The sequence below is a fragment of the Lytechinus variegatus genome, chromosome 1, assembly GCF_018143015.1.
Source record: "Lytechinus variegatus isolate NC3 chromosome 1, Lvar_3.0, whole genome shotgun sequence".
Lineage (NCBI taxonomy): Eukaryota > Metazoa > Echinodermata > Echinoidea > Temnopleuroida > Toxopneustidae > Lytechinus > Lytechinus variegatus.
The window spans coordinates 78,772,805-78,793,409 of record NC_054740.1 but is presented as its reverse complement, the minus strand read 5'-3'; the positions used below and the strand labels follow the sequence as shown (position 1 = coordinate 78,793,409).

Genomic DNA, 20,605 nt, shown 5'->3' with positions numbered 1-20,605 from the left:
AAGTCCAATGCGACCCCTCCCTCATTCCTACTTTGAAAGTAAAGGACGGTTTGCCCAACGGATGGAGAATTTCTTGTGATTTAACAAGGAAGAAATGGGAGAAAAGTTAAAAAAAAATGGGAATTGAAAAAGTGAGAAAAAATGGGAATAAAAATAGGGAAAAAAGAGAGATCTGATTCGTTTAACCACATCATAGCTTTTAATGCAAAAAAAATTTTAAAAAAAAAATTGGTCACATTTAGTCGTCTGCTTTCCAAATACCCCCCCCCCGTATTGCCCCTGCTTTGAGATTCCATTTTTGACAAATATATTTTCAAGGTAAGATAATATAGAATGAGTAAAGCATTTTCTTGTATTTATTTCCTCTACTGTAAGAATGATAAATATGTATGATACAAAGAAAAAACACACCCAAAATTTTCAATATATCAATGAAAGTATACATAGAAACCGGCAATGGTAATGAAAAACGGAGATATAGAGAAACGACACAACACATAGATTATTTATCTAAGGTCCCCCCCCCCCCGCATCCAGCACTCCCCTCATAAACTAAAGAAAACCAACGTCAAGGTGCATAATTTGGCACTAATGTGTCCACCCCAATGCACATGAAAAAACTTATACATCAACACAACCGTCACGCACCGCATCAGCATACACCCACACGCACCCATCCTTTTACAACATCACCACACACTACATTACAAAAGCTTTAGAAGTACACACGGGGAGGGGCAAAAACCTCCAAGAAGCAAAGAAACAAAGCCTTAAACAGGATGAGAGAGGAAAAGCGGGAGGGTGGAGGGGAGGGGGGGGGGCAGTGGAAGAGAAAGAGGAGAGGAGAAGACCAAGGGCCAACAAAAAAGGTGGAAAATGTAAGCTACATTGTAGGCCTGCATTATGTCAGCCAAAATAATATCCCACAAGATGTGCATATACGTAATGACAAAATATTAAAACTGTGCGATACGGGACCTGTATAAAGTATCCCTTCCTGCTCAAACGAGTGAATTAATCAAGCAAGCAAATTATAGTAGGCCTAATATATTGAGCACAGATCCCGGGGCCACTTACATTGACGAGAGGATACCATGCGCGACCCCAAAACACGTAAAATTGATGTCTATTCAAGATACGGCACGTTACGTACGTAACCTAATGAGGGAGTCAAAAACCCTCAAATAATGGGAAAAGGGTAGGGGAAGGCGGGGTAAGTTGAGCCACCACCCCTGGGCCAATTGTGAATGAGTCAGACATTGTGGTTGAGTCATGTATTGATGACCCATTGCATAACTTTCATAAATTTCAAGCAAACAAACAAGCAAATAATCCCCAACCCCACCATATTGTTTCAACTTTGAAACAAAAAGTACTGAAAAATACAAACTTCAGCCAAAAAAAAAAAAGGTGTGAAATAGATAAGTACGTTTTGCCGACACACGTCCTTAAATATGATAAAGACATAAGAACAACATTGTTAGTCTAGGTATGGACCCTCATTCTTGTCATATTCATTTACATGATGGATGCATAAGAAAATGTGGAGGTGAAAATATCCCATTAAGTTCAGACTGGGTTAAGTTGAGCCAGTCAAAATGGGGCAAGTTGAGCCATGGTAATTCTTATGGAAATGTACATAAAAAAAATTAAAAAGCCATCAATATGCAGGCAGAAAGGAGCAAATTCACATGACAGTTCTTTTACTTTTAGAGGATGTTAGTATTTATATAGGATTAGCAAGTGAAAGACTTTAAATAAAAGAAATTACATGCTGGTCCATCCCCATACCTTTTGTACATAGTTTTTGTGGCTCAACTTACCCCAAAGATGTGGCAAGTTGAGCCATTTGACATCGTTTTTTTCAAAGGTGACAATGTCTTTCAGTGTGGGGGTAGAAAGTTATATATAGGTGAAACATATTTCCCAAGAATTAAATTTTAGGGCAAGGTACTTATTTCTACAAGATCATTCGCCATATCAATTCTAACATGCAAAAAGCAAAAAGTGTCACAACTTACCCGCCTTGCCCTATTTATTTTGCTAGGAAAGCTACGTGTTTAGGGTCAATTTGCGAGGGTATAAAAAATACTTAAAATGTTTTATAAAGGATGTACTTTTTGCCTCAACAGTCAACGTGTTTAGAGTCCGATTTGCGCGAGGTGTGAGAGGTGGGGCCGTAATCTAAACCCAATGATGTAGGTAAAGGTAAAACCGACGTCCGTGACATATAGGGTATCGTTTTGTTACCAATACTTGTTAAGGGTAGGGTTTCATACGCCAATACTTGTTACAGACTTGTTAAGGGGTGCATTTTCTGAATATGGAAAATACATATTTATGGTGGTTTTCGAGACCACTTGGTCGCGCATGGTATCCACTTTTCAATGGAATTTCCTCCCCAACCTGCATCCTTCATGGGCAGGTCCTCTTTCCCTTCCAACGTGTTTTCGAAAGCACCATTATTATGAGCATAATGCCTCAAAATCACTCTAAGTTTGAGCATGTCCTCTGAAATACGTATGTAAAATCTTTCTTTTGTTCATTTTACTATAGAGCTGACTTATTTCTGAAGGTGATGTTGATTCATCATGTAGCTCATTGCTATCAGATCTCGCATTATTCGATTTCGTTAGAACAATGCGGTCACTGTGTGGAAATGGTGTATCGTCAGGATTATCATCTACCGTACATGCGCATGCTAAACCATTGAGTGGTTGAGGGGAGATGTGATGCAGTAAGTGGTCTTTAGTCTTTGATTCATCATGATGATCTTCAGTACTCCCACTGGCTTCATACCCTGATAGGTTTCTGCCATCCCTCTCGCTTCGGTCTCCATGTCTATGTACAGAATCATCATCGGCACGTAATTTTGAAGAATCAGTACCAGTTTCCCGATCAAGAGCAAACTTGGAATCTACAGAAAGTGTTTCATACGTGACATTGTTTATCAGTGTCTCCCTGTCATCATCTCCTCTTTGTCGATCTGGAATTGATGGCAGCGGCCTCCCCAGTGAACTCCTTCGACAACGACCTGAGCTTAACCTATTCTGTCCTTGGAAATAGGTGTGCAATATTTTTCGTGGTCTGGTGATCCGTGCTCTATCACCTGCTTCATGTTGTCCTAAAATGATTTCTTGTTGATCCATTGCAGGAGCGCCATCTAACCCACCGGGTATCAGGTTTGCAGTACTCTGTACCGGCTGCGAAATAGGATCATATCCAAGTGTGCAGCCTTTGAAGTAAGTATGTTGTACTTTCATCCTTGCTGTTGTGTCAGTTGTGAAAAAAGAATCATCATTATTCTCGTCGGCCTCCCCATCGGCAACTAAAGAATATATATCCTGCGACGAACCTTCCGTACTCGTTCTATCCGTGCTCCGTGAAAAACTTGATCTCACTGATAGCAAGTTAGTCATAGGAGTTCTGTGCAATTGATTTTGGAACGCGTTCCTTATCGCTCTAAATGATAATCGTCTATACGAATTCGGATCTCCGGTCTGGACGGGATGTTCTTCATCTGATGATTCAGAGCGTGTGTTTTCCGAGCTTTGTGGATGAAATGTGGATAGAAGATTACCCGAAGGAGATCCACGAAAAACGGAAAAGTCGTCACTGTCATGACGAGTACTAAATAGCGTACGTATTCTAGCATAGATGGAGGATCGGTAGGAATTTGAGGATGAAGTATAACTACTGTACAGGGATGAACCACCACTGAAGGAACCAGAGGAATAAGTATTTGATGAGAGTGTTCCAGATGAGTAACCCTCACTGAAGCTTTCGTCAGGGTAACGAAAAAAGGAGATGAAGCGACCAAGAGAACTTCCCTGCAATGGAACAAGAAGCGATTCAAGAGTTAATAATTACAAAATTGTAAAAGCGGTATTTGCTGCAATGGCTTGTCAAGATAAAGGAATAAAGTCAGTTCATTTATGGAGTTTAAAGAGTCAATACCTATCAAGAATAATTATTTTGGGGGATATGCATGGAATGGGCGCTCTTTGCGATTTCAAACCGAGAAAACGTATTGGTGCAAGACCTTGTTGGATTAACAACAATCCTTTAGGTGATAAACTAACAGTAATCGAGAATGAAACTCACAGAAGATGCAGATCTGGCAGTAGGACAGTACTTGTTCCAACTGTCTCTGCTGTAGGTCCCAGTCTTTGAGCCAGAAATATAGCATCTGACCACTGCAACGAGGAGAAGAGCCGATACTGCAACAGCGACTGTAGACACACCAACGACCATAAGGGAGAATTTTGTTTTATGTTCTTGATCTTCCTGACCAATATGTATAGTAGTCACTGACGTTGTTTGGTACATCTGGGACTTGCTTGGATACTCCGTTGTCGGAGCATCTGCAACAAGATATTTTTACAGGCATTACTTTTTAAAACTTGTTCTTAAAAGAACACTGTGAAAAAAGAATCACGTTATGAGTTTAGGCTCATAACGCCCTCGAGGAAAAGAGTTTAACGCATCACCTTTCGCAATAACCCGAAAGTTGCACGTTTGAAAGGTGTTCATTGTCTTTTTCAAAGATGTAAATTTGTACGTTCTTATCGTAATAATTGTAATAATTGTTTTTGAAAACTTGTTTACAAAATCACCCTTTGATTTATTTTGCATTAGTTTCCATTACAAAAACTATGCTAATCGAGTTTTGTGAACAAGAGTAAAAACGTGCCTCCACTCACATGTCGGATATTTTCCGTCAGTAGAATTTGCAGACAATATGAAGGTGAATCCGGGCCTCTGAACTTCAAAATTAGAAGTGAAAACGACAACCAGGTCTTTGCCTTTTGATGTATAAGCCTTCCCTTGGAGATACTGCAGTTCTCTCCTGCCAGTAAGATTGAAGGAGGTGTGCCTTTGGAATGGTCCTTTGATGTTTTCCGTCAGAAAGACTAAGTCGTATTGCTGCCCTAACCAAAATTCTATCGGATATACTGTGATGTTGCACGGTGAGGTTGTTTGTATCCACCAGAGCTGGTAGTCGTTGTTGCTGTAGTTTCCCTCCGACGCCGGGTGTGACATGTTCCGAGGTGGTTGGGTCGGGCATGGTAGCTTGGTGTCAACTGAGGAAATGATTCAGCATGGATAAAGAGGCATGTACTGTTTTGATTTTTCGCTCAATGTCATTCTTTAACCTTTTTAACCAAACGGATAACAACTTTAAAATAAGAGAAGCTTCCCCAATCTTATAATTGTCATGCTTGTATAAAACGAATTACTTTAAAAAATAAAATTGTTATATACGAACTAGTATTCGCGAGCAATGTGACTCGCATTCTTGCACTAGTCTGGTGAACACTCTGTGATTTTTTTTTAATAAATGCATACAACATAATTCTAAACGCTTCAATTTTGAGTTTCCAAATGCTTTAGGTAAATTTTCGTTAATCTGTTTCAATTCACTTCACTCAAATCGGTTTGATATGGATAGACGTCACTTTGATATGGCTATCTTACCTTGTCGTTCTTCAGCTGTCACAGTGAACTCCACCATTCTTCTATCATACTCAACTATTTTATCGTTAACGAGAAATTCAATCCACATGCCGCTGCTCAAGGAAACGACATCTTTGGGAAGAACACGCCCACTTTAACGATGAAAAGGAGTGTTGAAAACAAAGGAACATAACCGAGTGGTTAATCATCATGAAAATGTATTCCAGTTGTAAGAAAATGGCTAACCGCCTTTTCACACGGTACACAAAATCGTAATTTGGATGATGACTCCAGTTAGAAATAAGGCTCATGACGAATTTTAGCACGTGTAAAACCAAAGTAGAATCACGAACGCAAATCACAATCACGAATTCAAATTCCACTCCGGAGGTGATTTCCAGTTTCACTCAAATTACGTTACTAATTTTCCGTGTGAAAGGTCCGGTGATCCTAAAGACGAATTGCAATCATCATAACAATGATTTACGTTTGAAACGACCCTAAGTCATCGCGGCAGTAAGTTGATTTTAATGAATTTGAAATAAATCAAACCAGCATAACTAGTGGTCGGGGGGGGGGGTCCTTTAACAAGTAGTAAACGATTGAAAGAAATAAACAGTGTCATGCAAATATAAATAAACAAGGGTATCTCTATCTAGGTTTTAGAGAATAACTGGTAAATTGACTCATTTCAATGAAGGGACTCTAAACCACACTGATCTTCGACATGTTCAAGAAGATAAGATCATACAACCATACCTGAACCGAGCGAGTAAGCTATCTTTCGACCTTGTCTCTTTATCCCAGAGATCGCCAACCTCCACATAGTCATATCCCTCATTCATTTCAAAACTGGAGAAGCTCAGTCTCAATCTATGATCTTCATCTTTGGCAAATGCGTTGTAGCATTTATTCGTGTTTAAGCTGAATTGAAAGGTTTGACCTTTCGTGTCAAGTGGGATAGTGATTTCCTGTAACTTGCCTGAAGGAGATAAAAGCTTCATTGTCATTGCGAGTTATCACATTTTTTTTCATTTAAACAACTTCATTGCCGAAATAAATAATAATAATATCTTGTCTGCTCACGTGTATGCCTACCGATGCATTCATGTTACTCGTGCGTAATGTCAGTATGTAGAGGTGACCACACACGTTACGATTGGTCTGCGACCCGATTTCAGAAAAAAATGTATAGTATAATATGATGCGTAAGCCCCTTTCGCAATTGACGTACGACCATTTGCGACCTTTTGGTCGTGCGACAGGTTGCAACAGGCATCAATCGCTAGTCATCTCATAAGATCGCACAGAGGATTTCACAAATGCAATAGCTGTCGTACAACAAAAACAACCAGTAAACCCCGTTGCAGGAGTAAGTCGCATATGCTCTTATTGTGCTCGCGCGATCACATGCGGGTGTTGCACGAGGGACTACGAGTGGAACGGTCGCATACATGCGAATTCAACGGTAGTGCAATGTTGCAAGCCGTTGCGATCGGTCTTACAACAGTCCTATGGCCTATTATCGCACCGAATCGCAAGACTGGTCTCTATAGGGAGCTAGCACATGTGCAAATGTTGTACGACCTCCACACTAGCGTACCTAAGGAGTTGTGACTCGTCAGGGGGGGGGGGCAGTCTCCTCCCCCCGACGAGTCACAACTCATGCAGGGGACGTTACCCCTGCCCCCTGACGAGTCACAACTGATCCTGCGGGGATCGAAAAAATGCAAAGAAAACCGACGTGTGACCCCTCCTGTGAACTTGAAGACCTTCCTTTTTTTTGCTTGTTAAATTTTTTTTGCGGACCAGAAATCCTCAAAAAATTTGCCCCCCCCCTTTGGAAAATCCTGGATACGCCGCTGGGTCTCCAGACCGATGGTACAATCTGATGCTAGTGAATCGATCGTATTTGATCACGTTTGGATTTTGAACATGTTCAAAGTTCAGATACGACAAGTCACGACCACCTAGAGTTCGTGCGATCGTCTACAACGACTGCGAGTGCTCGCAAGACACCAAGAGATCGAGAAAAAAACTATGCAAATGTTGTACGACCTCCACACTAGCGTACCTAAGGAGTTGTGACTCGTCGGGGGGGGGGGCAGTCCCCTCCCCCCGGCGATCGTAAACACTGGTCGTCAATTGTGAAAGGGGCTTAACATTGAGACTTGGAATATCTTACTGTGTAATGTTCTAAATCATCGTACGAATACCGAATACCCATGTTCAAATCTGTGACTATGCTATCATCCTTCTTAGAATAAAAGCGAATTCAATATCTAGTCGTAATGACGTCATAGCAGTCGTACGATTGGCTACGATTTGAAACTAATTTGGCCTTTACTCCGAAATAAAGGCTTGCAATCTTTCAAAATGGTTATATTAGTATTCTTTCAATTATTTAAAACTCAAATAAAATGATATGTTCCATTCAAATTTCCAAAAATTAGCATTTCCATTATTGATTTTAGTGAACTTTAGACTTTGTTATTTAGTTTCCCTAGATGTATCCGATCAGTGTCACTCTACAGTCTTAAAACATGCGTTATTCAAGTTTTGAATTCATCCTTCGATTAATGATTGTTAGAACTAGGTATTTCTACAGTCATGACAGTGACTGTTCTGTCGCAATGGTCTGAACTCTTAGGGTAAAGTGAATCGTTAGCTCTGTGACGTTGATACCTCGAAATTGATCAGATAGTTTTCCCATGTACTCATTCCGAAGTAGATATGTCAAATATACATTTGTTAAAAAGATTTAGATTCATTTTCGATTGTCTTATCGAAATGAATATGAAACGGCTTTTAATAATAAATAACATTCACTTTTATGATTTTCTTTGGTCTCGTCTGTGAGAAGTCCGAAATACGGGCCACTATTCCCACGGTGGCGGCAGAGGCGTCGACATCAGAATCTTAACAAAGGTTAAACCTTTTAAAATGTGGTCATAACTATGAAAATATAAGGACCAATAATGTGTGATACTAGATGATTACATACTTTAATATTGAGCCTATTAGCTTTCAGATTATTTCCGCGGATTTTAAAATCCGACCTCAAAACTCAGCTTTACTCAACACTAGCATGTTTTTTTAATAGATTCATTGTTTACCTTAGACACCCCAACTGTGCGCTTGAAACACCCGTATAAAGCGCCCTATAAATGCTAGCATTATTATCATTATTGTTATCGTTATTATTATCAGCTATTTCAAAATCCGTGTGCAAAATGCTCCGAGTTCTGCCACCTATCAAACACATTATAAATGGTACATCAAACATGTTTACGTGCCTATAGCGTATCAGATAACTTATCCAATCAACAACACAAATTTACTTTATTGTACAAGAAAGAATAAATAAAAGATAAACTTGTATTTACCATAACAGTCATCTGCAAAACTAAGAGGAATCAGTTCGGAGAAAATCACAACACCTAATAAAAAAATATGAGGTCGGCGTCGTCCCATAGTCACAGACTCAAAATTCTCTTCTTCTCATACAATATTAGAAAATCCGAGCATAATATAACTATAACGTCTGTCGGCTACGGGTTTTATCATCGATGAGTCTAAACCTACAAAATCACTTATTCTTTTCAACATTTTTTGTAGCGACTTTGTGGAGCAGTCAGTCGATGTTCTTCAAACAGCTTATACCACGATGTATAAGGTTGTACTCGCAGTTTTACCTAAATGATACTCCCTTGTATTAGTTGTAAATGTGCTAGTAATTTGAATATGGTTGTCTATGTGGTGAAGTGGTCTCGTCCGCTCCGGTTATACTTAAAAACAAATAGTTTCGATATCTTCTTGAATGCACTACAAAGACTCACGAACAGTAATTTATTGTTGTTATCATTGTGTTTTCTTTTCGTCGTCGTCTTCAAATTTCAATTGATCGCAGATAGGACATTAATCAGTCGTCGTGTTGTCGTTTGGAAGTGATCAGGTGAATCTCAGGAGTTTCTTTCTAAAATCACCAATTTAGTCTTGTACAAGAAACTCTGAGCGATAGCCACTCAAATATTGAAATGTCAGAGTAATCCGAAAGTGATCACTCAGTTTCTTATGATCTAATCTTGAGTGAATAATAGTAGGAATATACGTGCCAGACTTTCTTAAGGAAAGGGGGAGGTATCAAGACGTAAGAATGGCGGCATTTTGTCTGAATTAAAATGAAAGGGGCAGAAGCCACCCAATCGTCTATTCATAAATCTTATTCCTCCATTCTACATTTTCTTGTGTTCAATTCGAAAATAAAGACAGTGACCGCCCAATCGCCACCCTATAATAGTGCCGCCCCTGCCAAGCGTTACTTAATGTAATTTAATATGATATCGCGTGGGAAGACTTGAATCAGTGTGTTTATATTAATCGGCTGTGAAACTAGCTCTAGTAGCAAGGCTGTCAATCCTCATAGGAGTGGACAATAGATCAATTTTGTTCAACAATATTTATCCACTTGAAAATAAAAACTTCCTTATCGATCGATGCATCATACGGTCACTTCTGATGCTTTACCAATACCATCCCTTTCGGAAACCGAAAGTTATTCTGTTTGATAGGTATCAATGAATAAGAGAACCATATTATTTTTAAGTTACGATTTTTTTTTACTTCCAGGATTGGTTAAATCAATTCTTCAGTCTTTACAAATCGCTTACTATTGAAAAATATGAAATAATAGACAAATGGAATAGCATCACCACCCTTCTAACTACAACTATCGGTATCAATCTTATGATAACAATATGACAACGATTATTATCTTTATATTTTTGTCATTGTTATTACTATCATCATCATCATCATCATCACCGTCATAATTATCACCATCATCAACTTCATCATTAGTGTTAATATGAATGGTGTCGTTTTATTAAGCGCTGTCTCAGCAACAATTATTTTGTATATACAGAAACAAAGTACAAATATAAACATATTCTGTAAATAAACTTAAAGTTACAAAAAAATAATACAAACATTAGTGAGTATATGATTTGGCATCAGTCGCTGGAAATCCTTGCTAGATTTTGAATGGACCCGGGACCCTCCTTTCTGTTCCGTTCACCCACAATAAGGGACAAGCGTTGTCAGCCGACTACTCACAGAAGGACTATACAGTGCGTATCAAAAAAAGTTTACACTTTGAGAAAATCCTGTAAAATTATACATTTGTAATTTCCTAAAGATTTTTCCACACTTTAACATTGGTACAGATCCATTTAATCAAATGACGATATAACTGTCGAAAAATATTTCCGCTTGAGTGAGCACCACTTACTTTTGAAAAGTTAGCGAAAAATGATTTGCGCAGAACTTTGAAATAGTTATGCGAATAAAAGTATAGCTTAATCATGAAGAACACGTAGAATTTAGCTATTGAAATTGATTTGAAGATATCTTTTACCTTTTTTGACTTGTTTCCTTGCCCAAAACACCATGAAGAGAGCATTTCACCCGACCCCTCTCCCCACACACCAAGGCCAACGTGATGATATTTGCTTACACTGAGCTGTGATTTATATGGAATGGCTTAAGCTTGATTTTCATTTTGTGAATCATTGCCAAGCTTGGGAAAAGTGTGGAGAAACAAGTATTAAATGAAAAATGAAATGTAAACCCACTTTCAATGATAAAAACTTAGTGAAATAATGCTGGAGATGTCCGATATAAACTTTTGTTCAGATTCAGTTATGTCCTCAGATCCAGCTGGCACAAAAATGGTAAAGGTTGTGCTTACTAAGTGTTGAAATTTCAATTTGGGTGGCAAAAAATGCTTGAATGTATCCGTCTTATTTCAACTGATTAAAAGTGCAAGGGAAATTTATGAGAAATGTTTTGCAGGGTAAGTTTGATTTCGCCGTTTCCCCTTAAAACAGCATGAAAACGAGCATTTCTGCGCAAACAGATATCTGCGAGCTTTACAAAAATGGACAGTGCTCACTCAAGTGTAACATTCTGACAAATATTTTACTTTCATTGGATAGATCATAGAGCTGTTAGCTTCATGGATAGATGAGACCCAAACCCAAGATTGTATGTGAAAAAATTACCCACACTTGTATATTTTTAATTCCCAGGACTTTTTCAAAGTGTAAACTTTTTTTTGATACGCACTGTAGTGAACAAGGACACCAGCCCCCCCCCACAGGAAACCAATGAGACCAGAGAGAGATTACAAAATAAGATTTAGATGTACATTAAATTCAAAGCATTTAAATCTTGGTCTAGTTTTGAAGGTATAGATTAAAGGTGTCCTGCACTCTAATACTGCGAAGTGACTGGGGAAGTTGATTCCACAACTTGGCCGCATCATGCGAGAAACGCCCCCCCCCTCTCAGAATTTTCAGAACGGGGAATTTGCAGCAAATTATCACTTCCGAGTCTATACAGTGTTAGTCTGATTTGAAAAGGGAATTTAATCATGACAATAAATGGGTTTCAATAAAAGCAGAAAAGTTAGTTATGACATTTCAAATGTTTTAATTGATGACTTTATACATGTTACATGTATATGTGAGCTGTTCATGATATGTCTCCTTGTTTTGATTTTCAACCCAATTGTTCTTGCTATTTTCTATTGTAATTTTTGTTATAATTCATTATCATTAGTGTTTATGTTAATTTGGTGTTATCATTATTAATCACACAATTATTTTTGTAGTATGGTCATGAATAACACAAACATCGTTTCCAACCCCATTAAAATCGCCATCATAATCGTCTCTGTGGTATTCATCATTCTATAATTTTCGTCATCCTAATCATTGCTTTCGCCATCATTGATTATCAATATCATCGTCATTTTCATCATTATCGTCATTATCCTCTCATAAATCATTATAATATTTACCATACGTCGTAATACTTCCCTCCGAATAATGTCTCATAATCTCTCATTTATTCTTGTCACAGTCATCGCCACACACACACACACATCCACACACACATTTTTTTTTCTTTTTTTAATATTTTATTTTCTTCCTCTTTCAAAACAATAAGTTGACAATCACAATTCATATAAATAAAGATTCTTTGCATGTATACAATCAATAAACAATCAAATAAATATATCAATATCAATGAGATTACAAATATTTTAAAAATGATTACAAATGAAATCAAACTGCCAAATTTTTCTTCTATAACAATGTGAAACACTTTTTTTGTGAAAAAAAATTACCTCAATATTTATATTATGTTAATATCAAAATTATGTCAAATCAAATACACTCCTTTTTTAATGAAAATCTACAAGCCTTTAAGAAGAAGATTACATATATTAATCTTTCACTCACCCACGCATCCCACACTCCCTACCACACAATCATGCCCCCAAAACACACACGCCCTCACACACACACATACCTTTTTTTAGGAAGAACCCCCCCCCTCCCAGGCAGCAAACACTCACATTCACACGCGGACATACCATTTCACACTCGCATTCACACGCGGACATACCATTACACACTCACAGCACCAGCAGACGCATCACACCTGTTTGCATTCAATGTCTCATTCACCTTGAGTTCTTCCCATTTCTTTACATGCAAACTCAATTTGCCCGATTTTATAGCCAAGCATTTTTCTTCCTCCCTACGTTCCGAAATACATTTTTGTATTTTATGGCAGGAAGGATCCTGACTATTGGTTCTGGATTGGAAAATGACATATTTGATGAAAAAGATTATACTGTTTACACAATTATTTCTATTCGTACTTCCAGATAAATCCCAAATGTATATCTCTCCATTCTAAATCTCTTAATTCATACATACAGAAATATTTAATAAAAAATTCCATTAAGGTTTTACCTTAGAACAATTTAGAAAAATATGCATGTATGATTCGGTTTCCCTGCCACAAAAAGAGCATAAACTGTCTTTAACATACCCAAATCTCCATAACTGTTCTTTGGTATAAATCGCCCCGTGTAAAAGTAAGAACTCGAATTCTCTTTGTTTCCTAATCGACGTTATGCTCCTGGTTTGGGCAAACCTATTACACATTTCAACATCTGTAAAAATTCAAATTAATGTTTTTATCTTTCAATGTTAAATTATACGTTTCCCGTAAATTTTCATCAAAACAATTGTACATCGTTTTTTATTTTATCACCTCAAAAGTAGTTTCCATCTTACTGATATTCAAATTAATATTGAAGTTCTCATCGTCAATCTTTATAAATTTAATAGAGCTATAGGCATTTTTCCAAGTAGTTGTAATAGCATATACTATATCAAAAATGTGGAGCAGCTCATCTGCAGTTACCCCAAGATTTTGAAAATAAGCCACAGGTCTCACAACCCCGTTATCAAAAATATGATCTACAGTGTATATTCCCTTATTATAAAGATCTATGTCAAAAATCATTTTACCTCTTACACATAATTCTTCTTATTAAATATAATCGGATTTACTTCCTCTTTTGTACATCTATATTTTCTCATATCTTGCCAAGCCTTCAGCATTTCAGAATAAAATTGTGGCATTGTCTGTGTTAATTTGCAAAAATCAAAATCGCATAGAAATAACAATCTCCCACCAAGTGATCTAAAACAGAAATCAAAATACAATTTCCACCCAGCATTGCGTTCCCCGTATGATAGACGTTTCAGCCACATTAGACGTTGGGCCTTTATGAACAACTTAAAATTCATAATTCTTAACCCACCGTGTGAGTAATCCTGATACATAATGTTTCTCTTTATACGGTCTTTACCCGACCATAAAAACTCAAAAGTGCTCCGTTCCACCTCAACGAACAACCAGTTAGGAACAACTAAAAGTGACGAGACGTAATTTAAGTTTGATAATGCATTACTTTTCAACAAATGTATTTTACCCATTAGGGTTAGATCCCTTTGTTTCCACCTTCCAAAAGTCTTTTTATTTTGCTAAGTATCTCTTTGAAGTTTAGATCTTCTTTTATTATTACATTAAGAGAGAAATAAACGCCTAAGATTTTAACTTGCTGAACCAAATTTCCAAAAAGCGAAGTTTGAGGTCTGTCTTGATCTTTTCCCATCCAAAAAAATGTTTGTTTTCCCTTTGTTTATCTTCAAACCGCTCACGTTTTCGAATTCTTCCAAAAGATATATAAGCCGTTTAACAGAATTGCTATTTTTAACAAACAGAGTGATTATCATCGGCATACAATATTTGCTTAATTTCATGAGATCCAAACTGAATTTCTTCAACTATATAGAGCGTCTCTTATTGCCAAAGCTATTGTTTCTATGCACAGCAAAAACAGATAAGGATAAAGGGGGTCCCCCTGTCTTACCCCTCGTTTTATATCAAAATAACCAGTGGAATAACCTCCATTCATAATATAACTAGTTATATCTGTATATAAAACACGAACCCAAGAACAGAAAGACTGGCCAAATCCAAATAATTTAAGAGTCTGAAAGAGAAAATCATGGGAAATAGAATCAAAAGCTTTTCAAAGTCCACCGTGATCAAATATCCAATATTTCCAAAAGAGGACTGAAATAAAATATCGATTAATCTCACACCATCTCCAATGTTCCTATTTTCAACATACCCTATTTGATCAATATGAATTATTTCATTCAGAACCTTTTTCAATCTTTTTGCTAATACCTTTGATAAGATCTTGTAATCAACATTTAAAAGCGTGATCGGTCTATAGTTTTGAATGTATAAAGGGTTTTTGCCTTCCTTTTCTAATAGTGTAATTACGCCCTGCCTTTGTGAAGTTGCTAATAGTCCCCTATTATACACTTCATTTAACAGTTTCACCAAAAGTCCCCAAATAAATTCCAAAAGGTATAATAAAATTCAACAGTAAAACCGTCGTTTCCAGGGGTTTTATTAAATTTCATTTCTTTCAAAACACTTAAACAATCCTGAATAGTAATTTTACCTTCACAAATATCTCGACTTTCTTTGGATAATTTAGGAATATCCTTAAAGAAAAAGGAGTTTTCATTTACAATCACTTCATTCAATGAATATAATTTTTCGTAAAATGACTTTAGCTTCTTTTATATTTCACTCCTATCTTTTATATTCTGTTCACCTTGATCATATATTTCTTTTATTACACTTTTCCGTTTATTTGACTTTAATAACTGTTGAAAATATTGTGTTTTTTGTTCTCCGTCCTCAAACAAAAAACTCTTGATCGGATTTTTACACCTTGTCGGCTATAATCAAACAATTTGTTCAATTTAGACTTTTTCTCCTCCATTTCATCAAGTATTTTCCTCGAAGGCTGAGTCGATAGGTGGATTTCCAAACTTTTTATATCTTTCTCTAATTTTTCAATTTCATGTTTCCTAAGCTTTGCTTTTTTCTTTGTGTACTTATTAATAATCTCCCTCATTTTCATTTTTAAAAAATCCCACAACAATAAATTATCTTCTATTTTCGGGAGCCGTTCTTTTTTTAATTCAACTACTTTATCTTTGAATAAATTCACGAATTCCTGATCTGCGCACAGACTTTTGTTGAACTTCCAATATGAATTGCCTAAGTGCGGCATGTCTGCACTGCTTGTCAACTGAAGCAGAACGCCCGAATGATCTGGCGTGATTGACGCTACAATATCACAACCATTAACTAAATGTTGAAAAGCAGAGGACCCGAACCAATAATCCAATCGACTTTGCATAATAGGACATTTTTGCCTGAATGTAAATTGTTTCTTTTCAGGATTTATCCTCCTCCATATATCTTCCAATCCTAATCTATCTAAAAATCCATCAAATTTCTCGTTAAATCTGTTTGTATGAAATATTCTTGGACCTGAATAATCCAAATCTCCATTCATTATTGTATTAAAATCTCCCCCAATAATTATCATTTCTTCAGAGCTGTAAAGCTTTGAAATACATTTATCCAGTTCCTCTAAAAATTCAATTTGCATCTTCTCCTTATCTCTTGTTGGGAAGTAACAATTAACTAAAATTATTTTAGATTGTTGAAATTCTAACTTCATAACGACATATCTTCCATTTTCATCAAAAAGCAACATTATGCATTTTTATATTTAAATTTGGAGAAATGAGAACTGAAACACCTCTACTGTGGTTCGTTCCATGACTAAACAATATAGACCCATTCCACTCTAATTTCCACTTCTCTTCAACATCTTCCGTACTGTAGGTTTCCTGTAGAAACACAATATTACTCCCTTTATTTTTGCAAAATTCAAAAATATTTTTTTTTAGCCTTGTCTCTGAGACCCCTGACATTTAAAGTGAGTAAAGTAAAATATAACCTTCTATCCATACACATTTACCAAATCCGAAAAATACAAGAGAACTTGAATGAATGAAAGACATGAAAGAATATTCATAAAATGCAAACAGGCAACACGAAACTCAATACAACCACGCCCTCTCATAGTATCACACTCCAAACACACCCCATTCATTCAACATCTAACACATTTTTTTTTTAAACAAAGATTCTTTGCAAGTATACAATCAATAAACAGTCAAACAAATAAATATATCAATATCAAGGAGATTACAAATATTTTTAAAATGATTACAAATGAAATTAAACTGCCAAATTTATCTTCTATAACAATGTGAAACATTTTTTTGTGACAGAAAAAAAATTACTTCAATATTTATATCATGTATCAAAATTATGTCGAATCAAATAAACTACACATACACCCCCACACGCACCTTCACCCACACACATCCATACCAAATAGTTTATTTCCAATTGGTATAATGCCGATTCGTCCAATTACCAACTCGTCTGCTATCCTTTGGTCTAAAATAAAATCGTCTACCATCCACACATTCTAATTGTCATTTCATCCACTCACAGTTTCGTCTAATAGCCAATTGGACGAAATGACTTAGAAGAAAATGAGTATTACACAAACTGGTTAGGGGACGAAGTGGTCATAGACGCACTGGTGATTAGATGAAGTGATTATCGGACCAAAATAGGTTGTTAGGCGAAATGTGGATGGACGGAATGGCATTAGACTCAATGAAGGTAGACCATGTAATAGACGAAACGAAAGTTTTCATACCAAATAGTAGATTTGTGTAATACATGTATATGAATGTAAACACAAGCAATTATATAATCTAATCGTTACACAAACTGAAATACTGCAGACTTCGTCAACTTTCCTTTCTAATCTTTTAGTTGTATAAATGAGTGCATAACTGATATTATATCAATTCTTGACAAATTGATAGAAAAGAAAACCTAAAGAGTGCACGCAAACTATAGCACCAAAATCTTATTGAGAAAAAGGTAATAAAGCAAATGGAAGAGCTGCATTTTAATTTCAAAAGTTTGTATTTCTTAATCCAAAGCTACAAAACAAAAATAAAGGTATTTCTCCAAGCAATATTTACACTTCACAGGAGCTCAATACATCTTTTAAGATTTATCAATACAAAAATGGAATATGATTTGATCTGCAGAATCATCACATATACACATAATTAGTACTTTGATTATAAACCCATAATAATAATATAATATCTGTAATTTAAATATACAAAAGTATTCAATTCAATACCAGATGTTGGAGACATTACAATAAAAAGAAGAATGCATCATACTACAAAGTTTGTAATCTATTTTTACAAAAAGAATTCCATCTATGGTAATGCAATTTGAACTATTCTGTGAACTTTTCCTTTATAATACGCGTTGCTAATGTGTATACGGATTTAAGAATGTAATCTTTCATATTGTTGTGTGCTATGATTTACTCTTTGCATCAAATGTAAAGTAGACATAGACTGGTCGAAATAAAAATAAAAAAAACATCGATCAAACTTGGTCTAAAATTGTTGACGAGTTAAATTCGGTAACTTGCGTTACAAAAATAAAAGGATGTTTCATTTCATTTATTGGTTTTAGCAGCATAAAATTTGACAGAAGGATAATGAACACATATTTTTGTACATTAATAATCATATTTCATAAATACATATACAATGAAGATAGAAGTAGGCAAGGGTGGTCACAAAAGCAAAGCTTGAAAGCGTGACAGCCATGGAAAATAGCCAAAATAATTATATCAACTGTAAAGAATAGGGTCTCGGAATGGGTGGTGCAAAATGACATTGCCAGGTTCTACAAGACAACATCCTGAGTACCACGACATGGTAAGCTCATGAATGTAATGTTGACAAACCTTTTTATTCCTCGAATGTATCTACACCCAACTGGTGACACAGTGCACTGGTAAATACACCAACATTAACGTCTGTTTACATGGGTTACACGTTTGTCTGCCACTGTTCCATACTCGAAGGGACAATGTCCTTTAGTGTGGACCACAGTGTGAAATTACATTTTCACATATTTCGCTTTGTACATTGTAAACAACAATGACGCAATGAGCCAAAAAAATTGAAGGGGTCAAATAGGCGTAGCGGTCAAAACTTTTTTTTTTTTTAATTGCGAGTGAGCGAAAATTTCAGCATTTTATTACAAAAAACCAATTTCGTGATAAATTTTGACGTAATATTCAGAAAATATATATTTTCTTTTTTTCTCTTGCTCTTGAAAATTTTGGAGGGAAAGCGCCACAACCCCCCCCCCCTCTCATTTGTACGCGACTGGTAAACACTCACACTGTCGATGTATCCACAGAGTGAATGAACCACATCTGCAAATAGTCCACTGTGTGAACAAACTGTGAACACACTTTACGGCAGATATAATCTTGTTTTGTATTTTTTGGTGATATTTTCAGTTTGAATTTGATTGTTTATACACATACTACACATCTAACTTGATATACATACACATGTCAGAGTCTTTTTTTTTATTTGCGTGAACACGAATTGATTCTCGTATGTCTCAGTCAATGTTTAGTCCCGATCTCCCCATGCACTGATAATTCAGGTTGAATTTGGTGTCCAAAGTATAATTTGCATGAAAGTGTTACAAAGCTAAAAAAAAATAAAAAAAGATTATATACATCTCTTAAAGTTGCCAAATTGCCATCCATTATCTTGTATTACAAAATAGTCAAGAAATATTCTTCTTTGCTACTGAGGCATTACTTTTTTGTGATCGATGACCTTCGAATGCATGGTGTGATGACAAAAGAAAACATTCTTTTTAAACACGATCCATTATTATACATTCGAAGTTGTATCTACATTAGACTGACCTACATATAGGCGCAGCTTAAACAACGAGATTCTTCTTTAAACCGTGAAAAATATATACCTTATATTTCGTAGAGAAATTTAATTCGCTTTGTTTCGAACACAGCGAGATCATTCGGATGAAGATAATATTGACACATCTGGTTACTGGTTAAACGTAATTGATTAAAAATCAGAAAGAGAATTCTTTGGAACTGTTCATGTATTCAGCACCATGTAATGTTTTATCAGGAAGCTATTGTAACTCTCGTATTTGATATGTAATATTTACAGTAACTGCCCGGACCGGCTTTACAATCCTTGTAACCAATAGGTCTAACAAAATGTTACATAAAAGGCTATGACAAATATTCGATGCCCATGGGAAATCTTATTTCAGAATAAGTATAGCAGTCGCCTCTGGCTGTTTTTATATGCTAAAAAAATGAAGGAAAAAAACCCCACAAGATCAATGTTTCCCTAGCTGTTGCTATTGCAATTGAGATAAACAGTTGAGATTACGTGATGTTCGAACTATTAATGTTCTCACATGAAACAAATCACCGGCAATGACTTAAAAGGACCAATGTAAGACTCTTCAGTCAAATAGCTCAGAGGTAGTCTTGAAATAAGTTTGATATGTGAAATACGCAAAAAATATAGGAATTGAAATCATGTTTTCCGAATGTCAATTTTGAAGGGCTTTGCATCCTGTATACATGGGGTGGTAATTTTTCTTGTGAAAAGTTGATGAATAACCTATTAAGCAGGGCCTACAGATCGAAAGGAAATGGTGGTGAATATACATCTACCTTAAACGTATTGTTTAACTTTGTGAGCAGCCGATTTAAAAGATTCTCAAACCAAGATGAAAAATGTGTACAAGTGCATGTATTAGAACTAATAATCCCTGAAAACAACCATTATTGAGAATGAAAAGCTAAAACTACAAGCCAAACCCCAATTTTGTAAATAGGCGTCTTATGGACGCCTAAATAGTACACAGTAGTGTATGGAAT

At 36.1% G+C, this 20,605-nt stretch overlaps 1 protein-coding gene across 1 annotated transcript; it reads right to left on the bottom strand.

Moving 5' to 3' along the window:
• Positions 1-2,292: 2,292 nt before the first annotated feature.
• LOC121406560 lies at positions 2,293-6,429 on the bottom strand. Its single transcript, XM_041597570.1, has 5 exons — positions 6,217-6,429; positions 5,479-5,609; positions 4,704-5,084; positions 4,105-4,364; positions 2,293-3,830 (listed from the first exon to the last, which is right to left on the bottom strand). The coding sequence occupies exons 1-5, from the start codon at positions 6,300-6,302 to the stop codon at positions 2,493-2,495; spliced, it is 2,196 nt and encodes a 731-aa protein (XP_041453504.1). The 5' UTR covers positions 6,303-6,429; the 3' UTR covers positions 2,293-2,492.
• Between the last annotated feature and the right edge of the window lie 14,176 nt (positions 6,430-20,605).